At 38.3% G+C, this 27,261-nt stretch overlaps 1 protein-coding gene across 2 annotated transcripts in view; it reads left to right on the top strand.

Moving 5' to 3' along the window:
- MND1 (meiotic nuclear divisions 1) overlaps window positions 1-27,261 on the top strand; it is a 125,902-nt gene that overhangs the window by 71,830 nt on the left and 26,811 nt on the right. Inside the window, exons 7-8 of one of the 2 annotated variants that reach the window (XM_019926632.3) lie at window positions 5,108-5,152; window positions 11,000-11,240. In XM_019926632.3, the coding sequence (XP_019782191.1) occupies window positions 5,108-5,152; window positions 11,000-11,106 (152 nt within the window). In that variant the 3' untranslated portion in view covers window positions 11,107-11,240. Of the gene's footprint in view, window positions 1-5,107; window positions 5,153-10,999; window positions 11,241-27,261 lie in introns of those variants that run through there. The other variant, XM_073805484.1, reaches the window with a different exon arrangement.

The raw sequence follows: 27,261 nt of genomic DNA, 5'->3' as shown, positions 1-27,261 counted from the left end.
ACAAAAATTGTTACTAGAGACAAGTACAGTTTATAATTGTAATGATAAAAGGATCAACTCTTCAAGAAGATATGACAATTACAAACATATACACTTAACAATAGAGAACCAAAATACATAAGCAAAAACCAAAAGAATTGAAGGGATAGACAATTCAACAATAATAGTTTAAAATTTAAATACTCCATTTTGAATAAAGAATGGAATAGCGAGATGGAACATAAGCAAGAAATTAGAAGACTTAATGCTACAAACCGACTAAATCTCTATAGAACATTCAACAACAGCAGGGGACACATTCTTCTCAAGTGCACATGAAATATTTTTCAAGGTAGACCACATATTAAGCTTAAGTCCCAATAAATTTAAATGGATTGATAATACAAAGTATGTTTTCTGATGAGAGTGGAATGTTATGGGATAAATTACAGAAGGAAATTCACAAATATGTTGAAATTAATCAACACACTCCCAAAAGGGATGGCTCAAACAAAATCACAAGGGAAATTAGGATATACTATGAGATAGTGAAAATGAAAACATACAAAAACTTATTGGGTGCAATGAAGGCATTGCTCAGTGGGAAATTTATTAATATTTTAATGCCTATGTTGAAAAATAGAGAAAACTTTCAAAACAAAAACCTAGACTTCTATCTTAAGAAACTAGAAAAAGAAGAGCAAACTAAACCCAAAGCAGATATAAGAAAGGAAATAAAATGACTAGAACAGAAATAAAAGAGCTAGAGAATCGAAAAACAAGAGAAAGTCAATAAAACCAAAAGTTGGTTCTTTAAGCAGATCAACAAAATTGGCAAACTTTGGCTAGACTGACCAGGAAAAAAGGAAGATTCAAATTACTAAAATCAGGAATGAACTAGAAGGATCATTGTTGACCTTACAGATAGAAAGAGGACTATAAAGGAATACTATGAGCAGTGGTATGTCAATGAATTTGATAAGTTATATGAAGTGAACAAATTTCTAGAAGGATACAAGTTACCAAAACTATCTCAAGCAGAAATGAACGCTGTAAATAGATGTATAACATGTTAAGAGACTGAGTTAGAAATTAAAAACTTCTTACAATGAAAAGCCAAGTCTACACTGGTGAATTCTATCAGTTTAAAGAAGTAACTTTTCAATTAAAAAAAAATTAGAAAAGAGAGAACACTTCCTAACTCATTCTTTGAAGTCAGTATTACCTTGATACCCAAACCAAAGACTTCGTAAGAAAAAAAACTATAGTTAAGTATTGCTTACAAATATAGATGTAAGTATTCTCAACAAAGTTCTAGCAAATCAAATCCAGCAGTATATGAAAAGGATTATACACCCTGATTAAGTGACATTTATCTCAGGGATGAAAGGTTGGTTCAACGTACAAAAAAAATCTAATGCAACCTATTTATAGAATAAACGTGGATGTAACCCCACATAATTGTCTCAATAAACAAAGTATTTGATAAAATCCAACACCCTTTCGTAATAAAAACACTCAACAAACTGGGAAAAGAAGTGAACTTCCTCAGTCTAATAAGAGTGTATCTGTGGGCTTCCCTGGTGGCACAGTGGTTGGGAGTCCGCCTGCCGATGCAGGGGACACGGGTTCATGCTCCGGTCCGGGAAGATCCCACATGCCGCAGAGCGGCTGGGCCCGTGAGCCATGGCCGCTGAGCCTGCGTGTCCGGAGCCTGTGCTCCGTAATGGGAGAGGCCACAACAGTGAGAGGCCTGCGTACCACAAAAACAAACAAACAAAAAAGTGTATCTGTAAAAAATGCACAGCTGGGACTTCCCTGGCGGCCCAGTGGTTAAGACTCTGCGCTTCCAATGCCGGGGGCACAGGTTACATCCCTGGTTGGGGAATTAAGATCCCACGTGCCATGTGGTGCAGCCAAAAAAAAAATGCACATCTAACTTTTTTTTTTAACATCTTTATTGGTGTATAATTGCTTTACAATAGTGTGTTAGTTTCTGCTTTATAACAAAGTGAATCAGCTATACATATACATATATCCCCATATCTCCTCCTTCTTGCGTCTCCCTCCCACCTTCCCTATCCCACCCGTCTTGGTCACAAAGTACAGAGCTGATCTCCCTGCGCTATGTGGCTGCTTCCCACTAGCTATCTATTTTACATTTGGTAGTGTATTTAAGTCCATGCCACTCTCTCACTTCGTCCCAGCTTACCCTTCCCCCTCCTCGTGTCCCCAAATCCATGCTCTATGTCTGTGTCTTTATTCCTGTCCTGCCCCAAGGTTCTTCAGAACCTTTTTTTTTTAGATTCCATATATATGTGTTAGCATACAGTATTTATTTTTCTCTTTCTGACTTACTTCACTCTGTATGACAATCTCTAGGTCCATCCATCTCACTGCAAATAACTCAATTTCGTTTCTTTTTATGGCTGAGTAATATTCCATTGTATATATGTGCCACATCTTTAAACATTCATCTCTCAATAGACACTTAGGTTGCTTCCATGTCCTGCCTACTGTAAATAGAACAGCTAACACATTGAATGGTGAAATGCTGTATGCTTTCCCCAAGGATGTCCACTCTCACCTCTTCTGTTCAACACTGTACTGGAAATTCAAGCCAGGGCAGTTAGGTAAGAAAGAGAAATAAAAAGCATCCATATTGAAAAGAAAAAAAGAAAACTATCTCTATTTGCAGTTGACATGATCTTAGATAGATAGATACCCCTAAACAATCCACAAAACAACAACAGCAAAATACAACTATTAGAGTTCACAAGTGAAGTCAGCTGATTGCAAGATAGAAAATCAATATATAAAAAACACTTGTATTTTATAAACTATCAATAAACAGCCTGAAAATGAAATTAAGAGAGAATTCCACTTACAGTAGCATCAAAATGAGTAAAATACTTAGGAGTAAAATTAATCAAAGAAGTGCAAGACTTGTACTGAAAAGTAAAAACCATTTAATGAAATTAAAGACCTATATAAATAGAAAGACATCCCGTGTTCATGAATTGAATGACCTAAATGTTGTCATGGTGGAAGTACCCCCCAACTGGTCTACAGATTAACTGTAAAACCTCCAAAATTCCAATTTCTTTTCTGCAGAAATTGATATTAGTCCTAAAATTCATATGAAAATGCAGGGGACCCAGAGCAGCCAAAAGAACCTTGGGGAAGAAAAAAGTTGGAAGACTCAAATTTCCCAATTTCAAAACTTACTACAAAACTTGAGTAATCAAGGCAATTTGGTACTGGTATAAGAATAGACATACAGGTTAATGAAATGGAATTGAGCGTCCAGAAGTAAACAAGGTTTTGAGCAAGGGTACCAAGACCATTCAATCAGAACAAAATAGTGTTTTCAACCAAGGACGCTGGGCACAACTGGTTATCCACATGCAAATGAATCAACCCGGCCTCCCACCTCACACTGTATACAAAAATTAACTCAAGTAGAGCAGAGACCTAAACGTAAGAGCTAAACCTATAAAACTCTTAGAAAAAAAAACATAGATGTGTGTCTCTGTAGCCTAGTTTTCTTAGATATGACATCAAAAGCTCAAGCAACCAAAGAAAAAGTAGATAAATTTGACTTCATCAAAATTAACAACTTTTGTGTGTCGAAGTACATTGTCAAGAAAGTGGAAAGAAAACCCACAGAATGGGAGAAAATAGTTGCAAATCCTGTATCTGACGAGTGTCCAATATCAAAAATATACATTAAAAAAACTCTTATGACTCAACAATAAAAAGAATTTAAACACAGACAAAGGATTTGAATAGACATTTTTCCAAGGAAAATATACAAATGGCCAATGAGCATATGGGAAGATGCTCAACATCATTAGTCATTAGGGAAATGCAAATCACAACACAATGAGATATCCATTAGGATGGCTATAATAAAAAGAAGGCAAAATAATTATTGGTGGGGATGTGGAGAAGTTGGAACTCTTAGATTGCTGGTGGGACTGTGAAAATGATGCAGCCACTTTTTTTTTGTTTGTTTTTGTTTTTATCTTTATTGGAGTATAATTGCTTTACAATGGTGTGTTGATGCAGCCACTTTGGAAAACAAGTTATCTGTTCCCCAAAATATTGTATGTATAGTTACCATTTGAGCTGGCAGTTCCACCCCTAGGTATGTACCCAAAAGAATTGAAAACATGTTCACACAAAAATTGTTAAATTATTCATATTAGTAATAACAGCCCAAATGTCCATCAACTGGTGAGTGACTAAGTGAAATGTGGTATATCCATACAATGGAATATTATTTGGCAGTAAAAAGGAATGAAGTATTTATACATGCTACAGTTGACAACCCTTGAAAACATTGTGCCAAGTGAAAGGAAGCCAGACATATATGATTTCATTTATATGAAATGTCCAGAATAGGCAAATCCATAGAGACAGAAAGTAGGTAAGTGGTCTCCAGGGGCTGGGGGTAAGGGGAAGTGGAGTGACTCCTAATGGCTATGGGATTTTCTTTTGGGTTATGAGAATGTTCTGGAATTAGGTAGTGGTGATGGTTGTACAGCCTTGTAAATATACTAAAAACCGCTGAATAATACACTTTAATATGGTGAATTCTTTGGTATATAACTTGTATTTCAATAAATAAATAAATGCTATCATTATGAATACTATTTATGCCCAGGTGATCATGGCATTGTTATGTGCTGTGCAGATTAAGTTGAACGACATCATATAGATACAGATAACATGTAATAGCAAGAAGTATAATTAAATATAAAATAAATATTTCCTCCTTCAGGGCTACTGTATGGCCATTAAAATTATATTGTCAAGTTTATTGTTGTCTAATATGTATACACTAAAATGCTTATCATTAAACTTAAATTATTTTATCTTCTTCTGGTGTAAATTATTTGAGAAACATCTCGGTTAAACATGTTTTTAAAGAGGAAGTACCATAATAGTGGACATTTAGGAAAGGGAAATTGTTCACATTGACTTTCTATTCATGACTAAGATAACTGCAACTATCTAAAATTTCCTTGGGAAGTTGAGCAGGTTTGTGAGATACAGTGTCACTATTTGAGCTTTTTTTTCCGAAAAGAATGAATCTATATATATATGGTTGGGTTTTTTTCAGGTCAAGCAAATGAAGTGGCCAAAGAAGCTGCTAACAGATGGACTGGTATGTATTACAGTGGCACTGATAAACTAGTCAAACTCTTGTACACTTACTATGATGTGAAATGCAGGAACTATTGTTCCTGGTTAAGTTCAAGAAAAGACATTTCTGAAAGTGTATGTATTAATCAAGTTTTTATATCTTAAATCATTTCATTTACTTGAGGAATTTTTAAAATCTTATTATGAGTCATTTTGTAAAGTGTAAGGCATTTTTGTAAAACCAATGATTTAAGTTTTGTGTAACTTTTCCTAGATAAATCACTTGGGCTAATCACTTAACCTTCTTACATATTAATGCAAGATACAACTTTTAAGAGTTTCATGCAATCCTAAAGATTTGTCTTCTTGCTCATAATAATAATTGCAAACATTTGTCAAGGGCTGATTATGAGCCAGGCATTATAAAGCGTGTCTGTGCTGCATTCTCATTTTATCTCCACAACAATCTTATGAGGTAGATAGGATTATTATCCCTAATTTTAGAGATGAAACTGAGGCCACTAGGAACCCACAGTCACACAGGTGCTAGGCAGTGGAACAGGAATTAGATTTCAGAGTCCAAGCTCTCACCCACCACACGGGGTAGTCTTCTCTGTGTACCTGCTTTCATGTAAATGCCTCATTAATCCATTTGCCAATGGATACACCCTCTGGTCTATACCAGGTATATACTAAGAAATGGGAACTAATGAGGCATTATCTATGTGTCTTAAAATTTAGAAGAACATTAATAAATAATGATTGTTGTGAATTATATACAAGTATGATTATTATTGTTAAAACCTGTCTGGAAGTTACACTGATGTTTTTTCAGTATTTAATTATGAAATAATGGTAATTGAACCTTTCCATCTTGGTAAGAGTCTTTAATGCCTTTATATGTGTTACCCTTATTCTGTTTCCGTGGGACAGCATGGATAAGATTGCATTGACACAGAGATGCAGAAAGCTTGAAGTAGCTGCCTTAAGTCAAAGGTGATTAGTCACTGGATGAACAGGGATTAGAGCCAGATTTCCCTGATTCCATGTCCAGACCTCTGTATTTCACAGAAAACTTAAGAATCGTTTTTCCTTGTCTATTTTAGAATTAAGTACAGTGATAAAATCAATATAACTGGCCTTTGGTCCCTATAAAATTGCAGTCTTATTTATTACAAAGTTATTTCCTAGTGTAATGCTTTAGTGATAAGAACAAAGGAGGGTAAAAACAGCAAACTAACATTAAATAAAAGAGAATAATGAAATGTGTGTCCAATAAAGTATAAATAAATAATAAATACAGTGATATCATATAGGTTTGAGAAATATAAAATTTTGAGTAAGTAAAAAAGCAAGTGGATTTTTAGGTTAAAAATAAGACAAGAGTCACAAAATGATTTCCCCTAATTAACAAAGCAGCTCAGCAAACAGTAGGCACAGGCAGCCTGTGTATATAGTGGGAGGAACTTGACTTTCAAAGGAATCCAGGTTGTTCTCCTTATTTGCTATGTGATTTATTGAACCTCTCTGACCCTGCTTCTTCATCTGTTCAATGTGGATAATATCTACCTCACATTTTGGAAGGATTAAATAAAACAGTTTGTAAGCCTTTTAGCACACCATTAGACACATTGATAAACAAATACTCCCCTTTTCCCTGTCTCTTAAAAAAATCCTTTCATGTTTTCCAGTTGATCATAAACTTCAAAAATTATAATTAAAAAAATGTGAACAACTTTTTTTTCCCTTGTGTTATTAGCTGAGAAAGAACCTGAAACTTTTTAAATCATACAGGAAGGATAATATTTTCAGAACAGTAGAAACAGCTGTTAAGAACAATATTTCTGGGGGCTTCCCTGGTGGCGCAGTGGTTGAGAGTCCGCCTGCCAATGCAGGGCACACGGGTTCGTGCCCCGGTCCGGGGGGATCCCACATGCCGTGGAGCAGCTGGGCCCGTGAGCCATGGCTGCTGAGCCTGCGTGTCCGGAGCCTGTGCTCCGCAACGGGAGAGGCCTCAACAGTGAGAAGCCCACGTACCGCAAAAACAAACAAACAAAAAAACATATTTCCATTTGAGTTTACAACTTGCTCCTTCCAACATAAAAGTGTTATGAAAAAATCATGGAGTTAAAACGAATTACACCTCAGAAAACCTTCCTGTTTTCAAAACAAAAAGAAAACATCAATAATACTTATAACTAAAGATCGTTATATAATTATTAGTTAAGATTTGGTTTCTTTATACTGAAAAGGTCCCTAAAATGTACTTTTAATTGAGCATACTTACTGTTCAGTAATTCAGTATTTCAATTTTATAGAATGAGAAGTCACCTCAGGGTATAAATATAACTAGAAATATAGCATCTAAATGTTTTGTGACATTAAGTAACTTTAAAAGTGACTTATCAAATTATATAAAATCTTGCCTAATAACTAAGATAGTGGAGTTTTTACGACTTTGTATGAGAGACATCTAAATGAGTGAGGGGGGAAAGATGTTGTGAGGTCCTAACATGCATGTGATATTGCCCATCCTATTCCTGTATATATCTTGGGTTTGCCACCATATAAATTAATATGAATTCTACCAGTCTTAAGGTTGTTTCTTTAAAAATAAAAGTATTTTTTTATCCATTCATAAACATTTCCACATAATAGAAAAATTAATTGACAGGGATGAACTATCAAAATTGCGGGTGACTTTGTCTTGAAGGCAGACATCGAGTGGCCCAAGGACATATTTAATCAGAGTCTTTTTGAATTGGTCCATTAAGCATTGTATACAGAGGCTTTTTATTTGTTTATTCTTTTGTTTGTTCTTAATCTTTGAAGGTTTATAATAAAATGGTTTCTTGCCCTCACATGAACCAGGAACTCCTTCCTGCAGAGGCTCTAGTCTTACTGTGGTGCCTCGTTTTCTTCTCTCCTGTTCCCGGGTTGAAATACATTCCTCCAAGGCTCCTACAGCGTTGCATCTGTCCTCTTGTTTTCTGGATATCTTTCTGTATTCTTGGAGCCTATTGTACAAGCTCTACACATAACACTTGATCTTTTCTCTCTAACACACATATCACTTTGGAATTGTTTAGTGATAAATTGATTTTTCTCTCTCTACTCTTGTGTCAGTTTGAAGGCATAGGCTCTTTATGTTCTGGAATACCTGTAATACACTTAATAGCTGTCTTACGTAGCAATGGGCCCTCTATAAGTATTTGGTTGTGACTGTCAAGATTGCACAAGTTGTGCAGACACTAATCAAATTAAACAGATTATTCTAGAGTGCTATTAGTATTCTCTCTTAGGTTCTTATGAAAAGTAGAGATTTGGTTTAGATCATTACATAAAGATTTATTTTAATATCTGTTGATATCCTATAACTCTTTATTTAAAGAAATGAGGATATTTTGTTAACATTATTCTATTTGATATAGTAGTATTCACCTCAGCAGTGAACTTCGTTCCAAACATTTAGTTATCAATATTCGATACTTGGAATTAAACTTCCTAAAACAATATTTTTAAGAGTGATTGAACTTCATATATTAATTTCCTAATGGTACCATAACAATATACTTCAGACCAGGTGGCATAAATAAAGAAATTGATTTTCTCACAGTTCTGGAGGATGGAAGTCCAAACTCAAGGTGTAGGCAGGTTTGGTTTTTTCTGAGGCCTCTCTCTCCTTGGCTTCTTCTCCTTGTGTCCTGACAGAGTTTTTCCAATGCCTGGCCCTAGTGTCTCAGTGTATCCACGTTTCTTTTTCTTGTAAGGACACCAGTTAGATTGGATTAGGGTCCACCCCAGTGGGCTCATTTTAACTTAATCACCTCTTTAAAGACCCAATTTCCAAGTACAATCATATTCTGAGGTAGTGGGGTTTAGGACTACAACATATGAACTAGGGGGAGGTGATAATTCGGCCAATAACACTCCAAAAGAACCTACTTTAACCCTTCATTTCATTATCACAACTAACACAGTGCTTAATGTTTTATAGAGTACTCTGAACCATTACTTTTCTGTATTTATAATACATATTCATTTTAAAGATGGTATATGTACATTAAAGAGAATGTGTAAAATTAAAAAAAGAAAACTCACCATCATTCCCATTCCCTCAGTGCAGCCATTGTGAGCACATTGGTACTGCCTTGCATCCTTCACTGCCTATGCATTGACACCCTTCTACTTGATTAGACATTTAGATTACTTTTTTTTTACATCTTTCTTGGAGTATAATTGCTTTACAATGGTGTGTTAGTTTCTGCTTTATAACAAAGTGAATCAGTTATACATATACATATGTTCCCATATCTCTTCCCTCTTGCGTCTCCCTCCCCTGCACCCTCCCTATCCCACCCCTCTAGTTGGTCACAAAGCACCAAGCTGATCTCCCTGTGCTATGCGGCTGCTTCCCACTAGCTATCTGTTTTACATTTGGTAGTGTAAATATGTCCATGCCACTCTCTCACTTTGTCACAGCTTACCCTTCCCCCTCCCCATATCCTCAAGTCCATTCTCTAGTAGGTCTGTGTCTTTACTCCTGTCTTACCCTTAGGTTCTTCATGACATTTTTTTTTCTTAGATTCCATATATATGTGTTAGCATACGGTATTTGTCTTTCTCTTTCTGACTTACTTCACTCTGTGTGACAGACTCTAGGTCCGTCTACCTCACTACAAATAACTCAATTTCGTTTCTTTTTATGGCTGAGTAATATTCCGTTGTATATATGTGCCACATCTTTATCCATTCATCTGTTGATGGACACTTAGGTTGTTTCCATGTCCTGGCTATTGTAAATAGAGCTGCAGTGAACATTTTGGTACATGACTCTTTTTTGAATTATGGTTTTCTCAGGGTATATGCCCAGTAGTGGGATTGCTGGGTCATATGGTCTTTCTATTTATAGTTTTTTAAGGAACCTCCATACTGTTCTCCATAGTGGCTGTACCAATTCACATTCCCACCAGCAGTGCAAGAGTGTTCCCTTTTCTCCACACCCTCTCCAGCATTTATAGTTTCTAGATTTTTTGATTGCTTTTATTTTTTTCTTTTGTTACACTGGGATGAAGATTTGCTCATAAATCTTTGTACACAATTTATTTCCTTGGGATAAATCCCTTTATATAGATGTAACACTTTTTTCAGTGGTAAACTGCATTTAAATTCCCTAGAAGACATTCAGGATATATGTGTTCCTCTTTTAGTCTTAAGAGAATCCCTTCTCTCCTCCTCACCCCTTCTCCCTGGCCTGATTGTCTGGAAGCCATTCTCTCTGTGGGGGAGGGAAAGGGGTTCCATTTGGGAACAGGAGCAACTCTAATTCCTGAGGTAACAGAATCCTGCCTTTGCTGTGGAAATGTGGAAGAGGCACCATTAACCTCTCCCTGGCTTTGAATTATTCTAAAGGGTATTCTTTAGTGGCAACTAATTTACTGAATTTTTTTTTTTGCGGTACATGGGCCTCTCACTGCTGTGGCCTCTCCCGTTGCGGAGCACAGGCTCCGGACGCGCAGGCTCAGTGACCATGGCTCACGGGCCTAGCTGCTCCGCGGTGTGTGGGATCTTCCCGGACCGGGGCACGAACCCATGTCCCCTGCATCGGCAGGCAGACTCTCAACCACTGCGCCACCAGGGAAGCCCCCTACTGAATTTTTTAATATGAAATCTGTTTATTCAAAATAATCATTAAATCTTTTCTTTCTTCTGAAGTTAATTGCTGCTACTCTTGAAAATACAGAAAACTCCTTATTTTGATACTTCTAAAAGTAATAGAAGTAAAAAAAAAGGCTGATTGTAATTATATTTGAAATGTTTTGTGATTATATTTTCAATTCTCAAAAATATTTCTCAATTTTCTTTATAGATAACATATTTGCAATAAAATCTTGGGCCAAAAGAAAATTTGGGCTCGAAGAAAATAAAATTGATAAAAATTTTGGAATTCCAGAAGACTTTGACTACATAGATTAAAATGTTTGGTGTCAGTGAAGGAGCTATGTGCTTGTGAATATGTAAATTTTTATATTATCCAGCTAAATGTACTGAATTTTCATTTACCTATAACTGTGTTTGTTTTATTAATTTTAAATAAAGTATAAAGTGTAGATGTTTTGCACTCTTTTTGATCAGTCAAAAGCAGAATAATAGCCATGTTCTCTCAGTGCTCATTAGAGTAGGAGAATGCAAGTAAAGTCATCCACCTGTTAGTTTTACCAATAATTTTTTATAGATTAAAGCCCATGACATGATAACATTTTTTAGTTTCTCTCAAATATTAAATATTAAGAACTAAGGGTAATTTTGAAGGCTGTATTATACCTATACGCCCATACATACATGCTTGGAAATAACCTTAAAAACTCTAATGGCTGCTTTACTATTTCTCAGTATTTAGTGGAAAAATGTGAGGGAGTGATTTTCAGTGTATAGCATCATATTTGCAAATTTCCCACAGGAAAAAATACAGAAAGTTGGTGTTCCTCAAACTTGGAGTTAGGTAGTAATTCCTCAGACATGAAAACTACTTTCTTTTGAATGTTTGATGCCTTTCTACTGTAAAGAACAAGCACGTGGCCCTTTGTCCTGATTTATGCACTTTCTATAAGATGATATAGTGGTGTTAGTATTGCACACATAACCAGCAAGAGTTCAGGGATTTTTTTTTCAACTACCTAAAAAAGAGGAGGTTAAAAATAATGTATGCCCTGTGTATATATCTTTTTCCAGTGCAGCTTAGGCATTTAGCGTATTTGCAGGCACTCCAAGACAAACTTAAAAGAAAAATCAAAACTAATGTGTGGGGGCTTCCCTGGTGGCACAGTGGTTAAGAATCCGCCTGCCAATGCAGGGGACACGGGTTCGATCCCTGGTCTGGGAAGATCCCACATGCCACGGAGCAACTAAGGCCACGTGCCACAACTACTGAGCCTGCGAGCCACAACTACTGAGCCCGCGTGCTGCAACTACTAAAGCCTGCGTTCCTCGAGCCTGTGCCACAACTACTGAAGCCCGCATGCCTAGAGCCCATGCTCCACAAGAGAAGCCACCACAATGAGAAGCCTGTGCACCACAAGGAGAGTAGCCCCTGCTCGCCACAACTAGAGAAAGCCTGCGACAGACAGAAACAAAGACCCAACACAGCCAAAACTAAATAAATAAAATTAATTAAAAAAAAAAGTGCCTTAAAAAAAAAACTAACGTGTGTAATGCCCGTTACACATATGCCTTAATTTTTTTTCACACTGTGCAATTTTGATATTCTTTTGAGTGACTTGAATGAGGTACTCCGTATGTCTGCAATGACCCAGATGGTATTCATGCCGTTTGTTAGTGAATCTGGGCTTTGTATTGCATGGACTTGCCCTAGACCTACTTAATCACTTCCTGGATGTGGGCAGGAGCTTATTGGTCCAACTTTGTTCTCAAGGCCAGTCTGTGTTGCCTTCGGGCAATAGCTCTTCTCACAGGAGAAAGTATTTGAGGTGAGAGACAAAGGACAAAAAATAAAAATAACCCATCGTAAGCCTTTCCCTAATACACTAATGGGAATTCCACGATTTCTCAGACCCAGTTTGCTATTTATTAGAAAAGGTGCTTCTGGGAATTCCCTGGCAGTTCAGTGGTTAGGACTTCGCGCTCTCACTGCCAGGGGCCCAGGTTTGATCCCTAGTCGGGGAACTAGGATCCCACAAGCTAGGGCTTCCATGGTGGCGCAGTGGTTAAGAATCCACCTGCCAATGCAGGGGACACGGGTTTGAGCCCTGGTCAGGGAAGATCCCACATGCCACTGGGCAACTAAGCCTGGGCGCCACAACTGCTGAGCCTGTGCTCTAGAGCCCACGAGCCATAGCTATTGAGCCTGCATGCCAGAACTACTGAAGCCTGTGCGCCTGGAGCCTGTGCTCCGCAACAAGAGAAGCCACCACAGTGAGAAGCCCACACACCGCAACGAAGAGTAGCCCCTGCTCGCCTCAACTAGAGAAAGCCCGCATGCAGCAACGAAAACCCAACGCAGCCAAAAAAAAAATGAATAAATAAAATTAATTAATTAAAAAAAAAGATCCCACAAGCTACTCAGTGTGGCCAAAAATAATTTTTTTATTTTAAAAATTAAAAGATACTTCCTTGTTCAGAGAGAAGGTATGTATGTTCAAAAAGAAATCCATTTCTAATGATCCCTAAAAGATTCTATTTCATAAATATTTAGACAACTTCAAAAATTTTTTTTGAATATTTTGAGTCTAGCACAAGAATGATTGAGATGGAGTCTGTTCATGAGCTATTTAGAAGTTGTGGTATCCTCCTAAGCCAGAAACGTGCTGGTGGATGTTTAACTAAACTGACTCTTTGGAAAGTGGAGTGGGGCCTGGTTTATAGTATTTGCCTATCTGTGTGGTATAAATACTCCCAGCATAGCCAAGTTCAGATTACCAACATGATGACAGTGCAGGGCTGGGGAAAGATGCTCAGTAGCACCCCATTGTATAGTATTTCTACCATGCATATACAATAGATGTAAATCTCAAGAGCACAGATAATGGTAAAATGTACAATAATTAGGGAGTGATGAGTTTTTAGTTTTAGTACCATTGTTTTTTTTTTGTTTTTTGTTCTTTGTTTTTGCAGTACGCGGGCCCCTCACCGCTGCGGCCTCTCCCGTTGCGGAGCACAGGCTCCGGACGCGCAGTCTCAGCGGCCATGGCCCACGGGCCCAGCCGCTCCGCGGCACATGGCATCCTCACAAACCAGGGCACGAACCCGCGTGCGGACTCCCTGCACCGGCAGGCGGACTCCCAACCACCGCGCCACCAGGGAAGCCCAGTACTATTGTTTTTCATGTAATATAGTTCATCATAATTTATGTGATTTAATCTTAGTGATGTTGGCTGGCTCACTACTAAGTTGGCTTTTGCCTATTCCAGCACATCAGCTCTTCTTCATCTTGAAGAGCTGCTTTTGAGCTTGCTCTGCCCTGTAATTAGAGATACTGATTAAGAAGCCCAGGGGCATTGGTCCAGCCGAACTCTAGGTAATCCTTAGTCCTGGGTTGGTTTTGTAATTGATCTGAAGACTGAGGGCAACTTAGGTAGACCTAGAGTCAAATGACTAGTGATCCAGGATCAAATTTGATTCAGTAAATGTTATAATTGATACTCCCAGTATCGTTTCAATGAACTGTGAAGTTTAAAAGGTATTTGAGAGCTGATTTCCATCTTATCAATCTTCTTCACATGTAGTTATTTTTAAAATCTCACTACCTGTCTTATTTTTAAAGGATTCTAGAAAAGATTTTACAGTTTCCTAGTAAGTTTCACAATGGTTCAGGGCCAGGTCAGATCACTGAAATGTCACTTCTGAGGTTGGGCCAGGACCAAACAAAGCAATCCATAAGGATGAATTGGATATGACTTTTCCTCTGATGTTTGCCGCATCATTAGTCTAATAGGATTATAAAGTTCTTGGTCTGTCTCAGAAATAGGTGCTATTATCCTGAACTTTATCAAACATGATTCTAAGGGATTAGAAAAGAAAATGTGTACAGCTGACAGCCAAGAAGCAAGAACCACCCTAATAATTCCTGAGCAGAAAGATCTAAATTGTAAACCCGATAACACTGGGGCTTTTTTTTTTTTTTTTTTTTTTGGCGAACATGATTGGAGTAAAATAGAAAGCATTTTCCAGCTAATATGGCATCATTTGTAAGAGCAGTTACAATGTGACAGTTGGGGGGAAGGTGTCTTAAAATTATACATAAACTCCCTTTCAGGATGTGCTTCCTGAATATCGGGAGGGAAATGTACTGCATTATGAGATGTCCACTGCAGTGAATTTATATTATGTTTATCCCAGCTTGACTTTTTAAAAATTATTTGTAAGAGAGTTCAGGTAATATGGCTATCTTTGAAACTATTCATTGACTCTCAAGGCTAATGATTTCTATTAACCAAGAATGGCAAACTGCCACCCTGAGCGCCAAATCCAAGGCCTGTTTTTTTACAGCCTTTGAGCTAAGAATGCCTTTTATACACATTTTTAATGATGTAAAAATAGGAGTATGCAACAGAGGCTGTATGTAGCCTACAAAGCCTGAAATATTTACCATCTGACGCTTTACAGAAAAAGTTTGTCAACTTCCAACAGATCAAAAACTGACCGCCCGTGGTCTAGATATGACCTGCGAGGTATATTTTATTTTGCCTAACCTGTATTTTATTTTTAATTTAAATTAGTTGTCAACATATTCACATGTAAAAGGTCACATGCAAATTGAGATTTCCAGCTTCTTTTGGAAACTGGCTGATTTAGCAACCCACATAGCAGCAAATCTGCTAGAGGTGAATAGGACTGGCTCAGTGGTGGCGAGTTCATTTCTGAGAGGAATGCCAAATACAGCTTTCTTCCTTAAGTCACAGTTTTGCTCCAAGTTGACAACTGACTTGAGATCACACTTTAGTTTCAACTTTTCAAATTCCAGAAAAAAAATCCAGGTGCTATTTTTTTATTGAGATTGTATTAAAATTTTAAATTAATATAGACCTGATATCTTGATGATGAAACATTCTATTCAAGAACAAGGGATGTCTTTCCATTTGCTCAAACATACTCTTATGTTTTTCCAGCAAACGCTAAGTTTTCCGGAAAACTATAAAGTTTTCTTCATATAAAATTTTTGTATTTCTTAAGTGTTTCTTAAGTATTTTATCTTTTTTTGTTGCCATTTTAAATGGAATTTTCTCTTCCATCTTATCTTCTAACTGGTCATTATTTATGTATCTGAAGGCCATTGGGTTTTGCATATTAACTTTATATCCTGCTATCTTGCTAAGTTCTTTTTTGTTTGAGTTTGTTTTATAATTAATTCTTTGAGGTTTTCCAAGATCATATCATCTTCAATAAACATAGTTTTTTTTTAATCTTTGAAAATTAACACTTTATTTTCTATTCCAAAATAAAAATATCAATAAATATCAATCAATAAATAGCTGTAAATGTAACATAACTAAAAACTGAAGGGAAAATAAGGGGATTACTGAACTTCAGATCTTCTCTAACCAATAGATAATTCTTGAAAGAGACTTCTGAGAAAAGAAACAAAATTAAAGGGGGCTTCCCTGGTGGCGCAGTGGTTGAGAGTCCGCCTGCCGATGCAGGGCACACGGGTTCGTGCCCCGGTCCAGGAAGATCCCACATGCTGCGGGGCGGCTGGGCCCGTGAGCCATGGCTGCTGAGCCTGCGTGTCCGGAGCCTGTGCTCCGCAGCGGGAGAGGCCACAACGGTGAGAGGCCCGCGTACCGCAGGAAAAAAAAAAAAAGAAAAAAAACAGATTTGTAAAAATTACTGCCTTTTAGCTGAAATTTATTAATGAAAAAGAAAATTTGTAATTAATGCTCAGGTGTCTTCAGCTTAGCTTTTAGAAGTGAAATCCCAAATGCTTTCTGAAAAACCTCTCTAAAATGTACCTTACCAGTTTGGAGACTGGATTTGATGCAGAAAGGGCAAATTATTTTGCAAGCCGGAGCTTGGAAGGCATCATGTTTCTCATAACATTTTGAAAAGTAACTATGGGAACTTTTTACACATTTAAATTGAACAGATGTGTAATTTTTTTCTGTCCAGTTGTGGTTGTTACCATGTTTAAGTAAACGTACTTCTTGCTTACATGTTTTTCCTGTGTTATGTGAGCTCTAGGGACCCACACCTGACTGAGTTTAACTTGCTTATTAGCAAGTTTCCATCCGAGCAGATTTGGTTTGATTCTGAGGTCAACTGGAACAAATATTTTGCCTTTAAGGACCCTAATAAAATCAGTTTGTATATATAGGGACTGAAATGGCCTGTTTGTTTGTTTTTAACAGATAGAAATATACTTTCAATGACAACAATTTCCTTAATGCACTTAGAAAGATAACTTCTTTTTTAGCACGGTGTCAACATTTGACATAGCACAGCTTGAGGGATTAAAGTACCTGGATATGAAAATTATTTTGTATAACCATATCTGACAGTTTCTAAGAGGTTGCTTAACTTTTCTCACATATAGACAATATTTAGAAGCAGTGACAGCCATATTATATGGCAATATTAACTATGTTATAATAAAACCATTTAAAGAGTAAGGTGGTAGTGTTGGAACTAAACATATTTTGAAGATACTCTTCTCCATACTAGACAAAAGCTACTTGAGGGCATGTTGATTTTTAATCTCTGTAGGGCCAGGGCACCTCACATATTATTTGGCACAAAAGAATTGCAACTTCATAATCTCCTGCCTCAAATAGACTCTCAGCATTGCTTATCAACGCTTTTACTTAAAGATATAACTGGCCTTATTCCAGAAAGGCTATAAAGCAGCTGTTACTTTCAATCAGCTTTTCCTCTCAGTCCCTAAAACTATTTCAAACATTTGCCACCCAGGCCTCTCTATTCAACTCTACTTTCCTCAATTTTCTCTATTTATTTAAAAAAAAAATTTTTTTAATATGAGCTCTTCAGGCATAATCTCAACTCCCTAACCCCCTACCTCCAGTTATTTTCACACCCATACTTCTGCTTAGACTAACATCTCCACTGTTGCCGAGGCCCAGCTCCCTCCTGGTTGCTCCAAGAACTTGCTTTGCTTCATTTTTTCTCCTCTTTCCCTCCCCCAGTATCTTCACTCTTCCTCTCTACTGTCTGATCTTTCTTTACACGCCTCCACAGTGTTGCATCAGACCACATTACCAGATAGGATAAAATACCATTTCTTCTCCTAATATTCTAATATCCTAGGGTTCAGATAAATTAAGTCATTTTTGAAGGTTACTCACAGTCACTTTTTCTCTATTTATGAAATCATTTGAACATTCATTTAATAATCTCATATTTGCCAGGCATTATATTAGATGTTGATGATACGAAGATAAATGAGTTCTATAGCCCTTGCCTCAAAGGATTCCAGTTAAGTGAATGAGGCAGACACACAAGCAGGGAATTATAAAACTAAAGAAAGCCAAGGTGAGGAATGTACAGGTGTTAGGGTGATGTGGTAGAGGAGCACTGCCACACCAGCCTACACCCACACTTCCTAGCATGTAGTTCCATAGATATAAAATTGACCGTGGGTGGGTCCACCTCTGGAAATGACTGTTCCTATTCTGGCTCCCAGTTATTGATATCTGTTTAATAAATCCACAGTGGGAAACGCTATTATATTTTAATAATTAAACATAATCATTTTAAATAGTAAGAAAAACATATACAATAGTAAATTATTGCTATCCAAAATTTCTACAGACCATATTGCTACCTTTTAACAAAGGGGGAAAGTAACACATATAATTGCTTGTGTCTACACACACACACACGAAAACCTGAAAGGATGCACAGGAAACTTAATAATGGTTACCTATGTAAAAGGGAGGGATTTTTCCTCTGTTCCTTTTTATAAATTTTATTTTTGACTGTATGTTGCTTGTTCAAAAAGTTGAATTACAATAAAGAAATCCTAGAGGTCTCTGCGCCATCTGGCCCCAACTTTTCAATTTTATTTTACACTTCTCTGCAGCATGATACAAATTAAGCTAGTCTCATCTCTTAATCGAAGGATCATTAGCATGCAAGTTTTGCTCATCTGAGCCCTTCATCAGGCATGTCCTCTATCTAAACCCTATTTCTTCAAGGAGCAGCTCAAGTCCAGCATCCTTCATGAGGCCTTCTCTATTAACACCAGCTCACAGTAACCTCCCGTAAGCCATCGCTCTATATAACAAGTTACGGTATATCCACTCATGTGGCACTGGTCATTTGTAACGTTACCTAAATAATCTTCGTGTTTGGATGTTTTGTATCCACTAGATTCCCAGCTTATACCTCCTTGCATCATCCACATATAAATAAAGCACTTAATATTTCTTGAATCAATTAATCCAATCCATTCGCTGAGCAGGATAATTTTGTCTTAATGAAAACCATTGAATGAAAATAAACAGTAGACTGTTGGAAGTGTTTCCTAAGTCCCTGGAGAACAGTATGGATCTGGGTCAAACAAGCTTGAGTTCCAGTGCTGGCTCTCACTGTGAATTTAGGCAAGTTACTTAACATCCCTACGCCTTCCTGCCCTGTTTCTTTCTTCTTTATTTTTTTAATTTTTATACATGCCATTTACAGTTATTACAAAGTATCAGCTCTATTCCCTGTGTTGTACAATAGGCTTGAGCCTGTCTCACCCCCAGTAGTTTGTACCTCCCACTCGCAGACCCCTCTTCCCCTGTGTGTTGCCCCTCTTCCCCCCTGCCCTGTTTCTTGAATCTAGATAAAATAACTGGCCTCAAAGATCTGGAGTTTGTTTGGAGAATTAAGTGAAATGATGTAGATACAGCAATTAACACTGTGCTCTAGCACAGAGTATAGGCTCAGCAGAAGATAGTCATGTCATTCTGAACATTTAGGAAGTTCTTGTCAGGAGAAAATAAAATACTGCAAATACAGTGATGGTGGTTACTTGCACAGGTGCACTGCCTTCCAGGGTCTGGGTGCCACCAGACCTCACTCTCACCTTGGAGCCCTTGGTCTTGCTGTGGAGTAGCCTACACTTGCCTGCATCACCCTCACCCCCAGCCAGCCTCTGCATTCAGGGCCTCCTGCACTCCTGCCAGGACAGGGGAAGATGAGTTACAGGAAGGCCAGCTCAGAGGTTAGGAAACATTTTCTTACAGAAAAGCATTGTCATCCATGGTGGTCAGGGTCTTTAGTAAAATTAGGTTAATGGACTTCTTTGGCCATATCTGGCCATCTGAACCACCACATCTAAAATTGTTTCTATGGGAAACTATGTTCCAGCCTAACGACTGACTTAGAAAGGACCTATTGGAATGCACCTTGTTTGGGGACTGTTGGTAGATCAACATGCATAACTCATTGTCAATGAAAAAGGAATTGACATTTCTCCTGCTGAAACATACTGTACATACATTTTTACAACTGTTTCTTGGGGACACCAAGTATCTAAAGTTATTGAAAATAGCAGCCGTATAAGCCCATCAGATTGAATTGATTTTCTGGGTCTAATTATATTTAAGCTTCTAACTCCAGCAACTCAAATGTGATCATTAGGTGTCTCTGAGGCATTTTTAGAATTCAATACTTTGAAGCAAGGCAGAGGGAGCTTTTCCCTTTGCAGCGCCCCCCTTGTGGTTACATAACACTGTGCTGAAGTGGCGCCCCTCCCCCACCCCTCCTAGAAGCCTTCCTGCCCTTGTATGGCAGCTGTTCCACTGCAGTTCTTGGTACTGAAGCAAGCAAGTCGAACCCTTATTAGGATCCAAGTTTAAAAGTTAAACAGCTCAGGGGCTAAGATTAAGGCTGTCCTGTGTGTAGAATCTGGAAGATACTACATGAATCAACTATACTGTTTCGGATGAAGCTGCTAGATATGAATATAGGTGATCTGTATGAGATTGCTGTCCTAACACAAAAACAGTTACTTGTTCTGTTTTAAATCCATCCTAAGTCCCAAGAAAGCATTTTTCTAACTCTCTGATGTTTCCATGTTGTGTAATTACCACAAAGAGCATCAAGAACGTCTTTTCTTTCCTTTTGCTTCTCTTTCTTATGTCCTTGTGGATGTGGGCAAAAGCAGCATCCACGTATTCTCTGCTGTTTATTCCAGGTTTACGCTCAGTTCCTGAGTCACCCTCTCTTTTAAGTTAGTTTCTCTAAGAGGGAGAAGAAAAAAGCAGAACCAGGCAGACAGTTAATTCTCTTGTTCTACCCCCTCGACAAAGCAAGTTCTCAAGAAGGGTAGGATATAAGCATTTAATATACCAAAATAAGCCTTATAAAGATACCCCACACAGAATGGAAACTGGTGCCATTATGGAAAACAGTACGAAGGCTCCTCAAACAATTAAAAATAGAGTTGCCATATGACCCAGCAATCCCACTCCTGAGCACACACCCAGATAAAACTGTAATTCGAAAAGAGAGACTGGTTCAAGATGGCGGAGTAGAAGGGTGTGCGTTCACTCCCTCTTGCGAGAGCATCGGAATCACAACTAACTGCTGAACAAGCATTGACATGAAGACACTGGAACACACCAGAAAAGATACCCCACATCCAAAGACAAAGGAGAAGCCACAGTGAGATGGTAGGAGGGGCACAGTCACAATAAAATCAAATCCCATAATGGCTGGGTGGGTGACTCACAAACTGGAGAACACATGCCACAGAAGTCCACTCACTGGAGTGAAGGTTCTGAGCCCCACGTCAGGCTTCCCAACCTGGGGGTCCAGCAACGGGAGGAGGAATTCCTAGAGAGTCAGACTTTGAAAGCTAGTGGGATTTGATTGCAGGACTTCGACAGGACTGGGGGAAACAGACTCCACTCTTGGAGGGCACACACAAAGAACTGTGCACATCGGGACCCAGGGAAAGGAGCAGTGACCCCATAGGAGACAGAACCAGACCTACCTGCTAGTGTTGAAGGGTCTTCTGCAGAGCCAGTGGGTGGCTGTGGCTCGCCGTGAGGACAAGGACCCTGGCAGCAGAAATTCTGGGAGGTATTCCTTGGCATGAGCCCTCCCAGAGTCTGCCATTAGCCCCACCAAAGAGCCGGGCAGGCACCAGTGTTGGGTCACCTCAGGCCAAACAACCAACAGGGAGGAAAGCTAGCCCCACCCATCAGCAGACAAACGGATTAGTTTTACTGAGCTCTGCCCACCACAGGAACACCCAGCTCTACACAACACCAGTCCCTCCCATCAGGAAACTTGCACAAGCCTCTTACATAGCCTCATCCACCAGAGGGCAGACAGCAGAAGCAAGAAGAACTACAATCCTGCAGCCTGTGGAAGGAAAACCACATTCACAGAAAGACAAAATGAAAAGGCAGAGGACTTTGTACCAGGTGAAGGAATAACATAAAACCCCAGAAAAACAACTAAATGAAGTGGGGATAGGCAACCTTCCAGAAAAAGAATTCAGAATAATGTTAGTGAAGATATCCAGGACCTCGGAAAAAGAATGGAGGCAAAGATCGAGAAAATGAAAGAAATGTTTAACAAACACCTAGAAGAATTAAAGAACAAACAAACAGGGCTTCCCTGGTGGCACAGTGGTTGAGAGTCCGCCTGCTGATGCAGGGGACACGGGTTCGTGCCCCGGTCTGGGAAGATCCCACATGCCGCAGTGGCTGGGCCCGTGAGCCGTGGCTGCTGAGCCTGCGTATTCAGATCCTGTGCTCCACAACGGGAGAGGCCACAACGGTGAGAGGCCCGTGTATGGCAAAAACAAAAACAAAAAAAACAAACAGAGATGAACAATACAATAACTGAAATGAAAAGTACACTAGAAGGAATCAGTAGCAGAATAATTGAGGCAGAAGAACAGATAAGTGACCTGGAAAACAGAATGGTGGAATTCACTGCTGTGGAACAGAAAAAAGAATGAAAGAAATGAAGACAGCCTAAGAGACCTCTGGGACAACATTAAATACAACATTCGCATTATAGGGGTCCCAGAAGGAGAGGAGAGAGAGAAAGGACCCGAGAAAATCTTTGAAGAGATTGTAGTCGAAAACTTCCCTAACATGGGAAAGGAAATAGCCACCCAAGTCCAGGAAGCACAGAGAGTCCCATTCAGGGCACAGCCAAGGAGAAACACGCCGAGACACATAATAATCAGACTGACAAAAACTAAAGACAAAAATTATTGAAAGCAACAAGGGAAAAGCGACAAATAGCATACAAGGGAACACCCACAAGGTTAACAGCTGATTTCTCAGCAGAAACTCTACACAAGCAAGAAGGGAGTGGCATGATATATTTAAAGTGATGAAAGGGGAGAACCTACAACCAAGATTACTCTACCCAGCAAGGATCTCATTCAGATTCAACAGAGAAATCAAAAGCTTTACAGAGAAGCAGAAGCTAAGAGAATTCAGCACCACTAAACCACCTCCACAACAAATGCTAAAGGAACTTCTGTAAGTGGGAAACACAAGAGAAGAAAAGGACCTACAAAAACAAACCCATAGCAATTAAGAAAATGGTAATAGGAACATGCATGTCGATAATTACCTTAAACATGAATGGATTAAATGCTCCAACCAAAAGACACAGGCTCACTGAATGGATACAAAAACAAGACTCATATATCTTCTGTCTACAAGAGACCCACTTCACAACTAGGGAAACATACAGACTGCAAGTGAGGGGATGGAAAAAGATATTCCATGCAAATGGAAATCAAAAGAATGCTGGAGTAGCAATACTCATATCAGATAAAATAGACCTTAAAATAAAGAATGTTACAAGAGGCAAGGAAGGACACTACATAATGATCAAGGGATCAATCCAAGAAGATATAACAATTATAAATATATATGCGCCCAACATAGGAGCACCACAATACATAAGGCAACTGCTAACAGCTATAAAAGAGGAAATTGACGGTAACACAATAATAGTAGGGGACTTTATCACCTCACTTACACCAATGGACAGATCATCCAAACAGAAAATTAATAAGGAAACACAAGCTTTAAATGACACAGTAGACCAGATAGATTTAATTGATATTTATAGGACATTCCATCCAAAAACAGCAGGTTACACTTTCTTCTCAAATGCACACAGAACATTCTCCAGGATAGATCACATCTTGGTTCACAAATCAAGCTTCAATAAATTTAAGAAAATTGAAATCATATCAAGCACCTTTCTGACCACAACACTATGAGATTAGAAATCAATTACAGGGGGAAAAAATGTAAAAAACACAAACACACAGAGGCTAAACAATACGTTACTAAATAACCAAGAGATCACTGAAGAAATCAAAGAGGAAATCAGAAAATACCTAGAGACAATTTACAATGAAAACACAAGGATCCAAAACATATGTGATACAGCAAAAGCAGTTCTAAGAGGGAAGTTTATAGCAATACAAGCCTGCCTCAAGAAACAAGAAAAATCTCAAATAAACAATCTAACCTTGCAGCTAAAGGAATTAGAGAGTAGAAGGAAAGAAATCATAAAGATCAGAGCAGAAATAAATGAAACAGAAACAAAGAAAACAATAGCAAAGATCAATAAAACTAAAGTTGGATCTGTAAGAAGATAAACAAAATTGATAAACCATTAGCCAGACTCATCAAGAAAAAGAGGGAGAGGACTCAAAGCAATAAAATTAAAAATGAAAAAGAAGTTACAACAGACACCGCAGAAATCCAAAGCATCCTAACAGACTACTACAAGCAACTGTATGCCAATAAAATGGACAACCTAGAAGAAATGGACAAATTCTTAGAAAGGTATAACCTTCCAAGACTGAACCAGGAAGAAAAGAAAATATGAACAGAAAAATCACAGGTAATGAAATTGAAACTGTGATTAAAAATCTTCCAACAGGGGCTTCCCTGGTTGCACAGTGGTTGAGAGTACACCAGCCGATGCAGGGGACACGGATTCATGTCCGGGTCCGGGAAGATCCCACATGCCGTGGAGTGGTGGGGCCCATGAGCCATGGCCGCTGAGCCTGCGCATCCGGAGTCTGTGCTGCACAACAGTGAGAGGCCTGCTTACCACAAAAAAAAAAAAAAAAAAAAAAAATCTTCCAATGGGGCGTCCCTGGTGGTGCAGTGGTTGAGAATCTGCCTGCCAATGTAGGGGACACGGGTTTGAGCCCTGGTCTGGGAAGATCCCACATTCTGCGGAGCAACTAGGCCCGTGAGCCACAACTGCTGAGCTGCACGTCTGGAGCCTGTGCTCCGCAACAAGAGAGGCTGCGATAGTGAGAGGCCCGCGCACCGTGATGAAGAGTGGCCCCCGCTTGCCACAACTAGAGAAAGCCCACGCACAGAAACGAAGACCCAATACAGCAAAAATAAATTAATTAATTAATAAAATCTTCCAACAAACAAAAGTCCAGGACCAGATGGCTTCACAGGTGAATTCTATCAAACATTTAAAGAAGAACTAACACCCAAACTTTTCAAACTCTTCCAAAAAATTGCAGAGGAAGGAACACCCCCGCACTCATTCTATGAGGCCACCATCACCCTGAGACCAAAACCAGACAAAGATACTACAAAAGAAGAAAATTACAAACCAATATCACTGATGAATATAGATGTAAAAATCCTCAACAAAATACTAGCAAACAGAATCCAACAACACATTAAAAGGATCATACACCATGATCAAGTGGGGTTTATCCCAGGGATGCAAGGATTCTTCAATATACGCAAATCAATCATTGTGACACACCATATTAACAAATTCAAGAATAAAAACCACATGATCATCTCAATAGATGCAGAAAAAGCTTTTGACAAAATTCAACACCCATTTATGATAAAAACTCTCCAGAAAGTGGGCATAGAGGGAACCTACCTCAACATAGTAAAGGCCATATATGACACACCCACAGCAAACATCATTCTCAATGGTGAAAACTGAAAGCATTTTCTCTAAGATCAGGAACAAGACAAGGATGTCCACTCTCGCCACTCTTATTCAACATAGTTTTGGAAGTCCTAGCCATGGCAATCAGAGAAGAAAAAGAAATAAAAGGAATACAAATTGGAAAAGAAGTAAAACTGTCACTTTTTGCAGATGACATGATACTATACATAAAGAATCCTAAAGATGCCACCAGAAAACTACTAGAGGTAATCAATGAATTTGGTAAAGTTGCAAGATACAAAATTAATGCATAGAAATCTCTTACATTCCTATACTCTAATGATGAAAAATCTGAAAGAGAAATTAAGGAAACATTCCATTTACCATTACAACAAAAAGAATAAAATGCCTATGAATAAACCTGATTAGGGAGACAAAAGACCTGCATGCAGAAAACTATAAGACACTGATGAAAGAAATTAAAGATGATACCAACAGATGGAGAGATATACCATGTTCTTGGATTGGAAGAATCAATATTGCGAAAACTACCCAAAGCAATCTACAGATTCAGTGCAATCCCTATCAAATTACCAATGGCATCTTTCACAGAACTAGAACAAAAAATCTTAAAATTTGTATGGAGACACAAAAGACCCCGAATAGCCAAAGCAGTCTTGAGGGAAAAAAAACAAAGCTGGACAAAAATGGAGCTGACTTCAGACTATACTACAAAGCTACAGTAATGAAGAAAATATGGTACTGGCACAGAAATGTAGATCAATGGACAAAGAAAACCCAGAGATAAACCCACTCACCTATGGTCAACTAATGTATGACAAAAGAGGGAAGGATATGCAATGGAGAAAAGACAGTCTCTTCAATAAGTGGTGCTGGGAAAACTGGACAGCCACATGTAAAATAATGAAATTAGAACACTCCCTAACACCATACACAAAAATAAACTAAAAATGGATTAGAGACCTAAATATAAGACCGGACACTATAAAACTCTTAGAGTAAAACATAGCAAGAACACTCTTTGACATAAATCACAGTAAGATCTTTTTTGATCCACCTCCTAGAGTAATGGAAATAAAAACAAAAATTAACAAATGGGACCTAATGAAACTTCAAAACTTTCACACAGCAAAGGAAACCATAAACAAGAAAAAAAAGACAACCCTCAGAATGGGAGAAAATATTTACAAATGAATCAATGGACAAAGGATTAGTCTCCAAAATATATAAACAGCTCATGCAGCTCAATATTAAAAAACAAACAACCCAATCCAAAAATGGCCAGAAGACCTAAATAGACATTTCTCCAAAGAAGACATACAGATGGCCAAGAAGCACATGAAAAGGTGCTCAATATCACTAATTATTAGAGAAATGCAAATCAAAACTACAATGAGGTATCACTTCACACCAGTTAGAATGGGCATCATCAGAAAATCTACAAACAACAAATGCTGGAGAGGGTGTGGAGAAAAGGGAACCCTCCTGCACTGTTGGTGGGAATGTAAATTGATACAGCCAGTATGGAGAACAGTATGGAGGTTCCTTCAAAAACTAAAAATAGAATTACCATATGATCCAGCAATCCCACTACTGGGCATATACCCAGAAAAAAACATAATTCAAAAAGAGTCATGTACCCCAATGTTCACTGCAGCACTATTTACAATAGCCAGGTCATGGAAGCAACCTAAATGCCCATCGACATATGATGGATGAAGA

Source organism: Tursiops truncatus, chromosome 5 (assembly GCF_011762595.2).
Source record: "Tursiops truncatus isolate mTurTru1 chromosome 5, mTurTru1.mat.Y, whole genome shotgun sequence".
Taxonomy (NCBI): domain Eukaryota; kingdom Metazoa; phylum Chordata; class Mammalia; order Artiodactyla; family Delphinidae; genus Tursiops; species Tursiops truncatus.
Note: the sequence above shows the minus strand (reverse complement) of the source record. Positions and strands in the feature narration are given on the sequence as shown.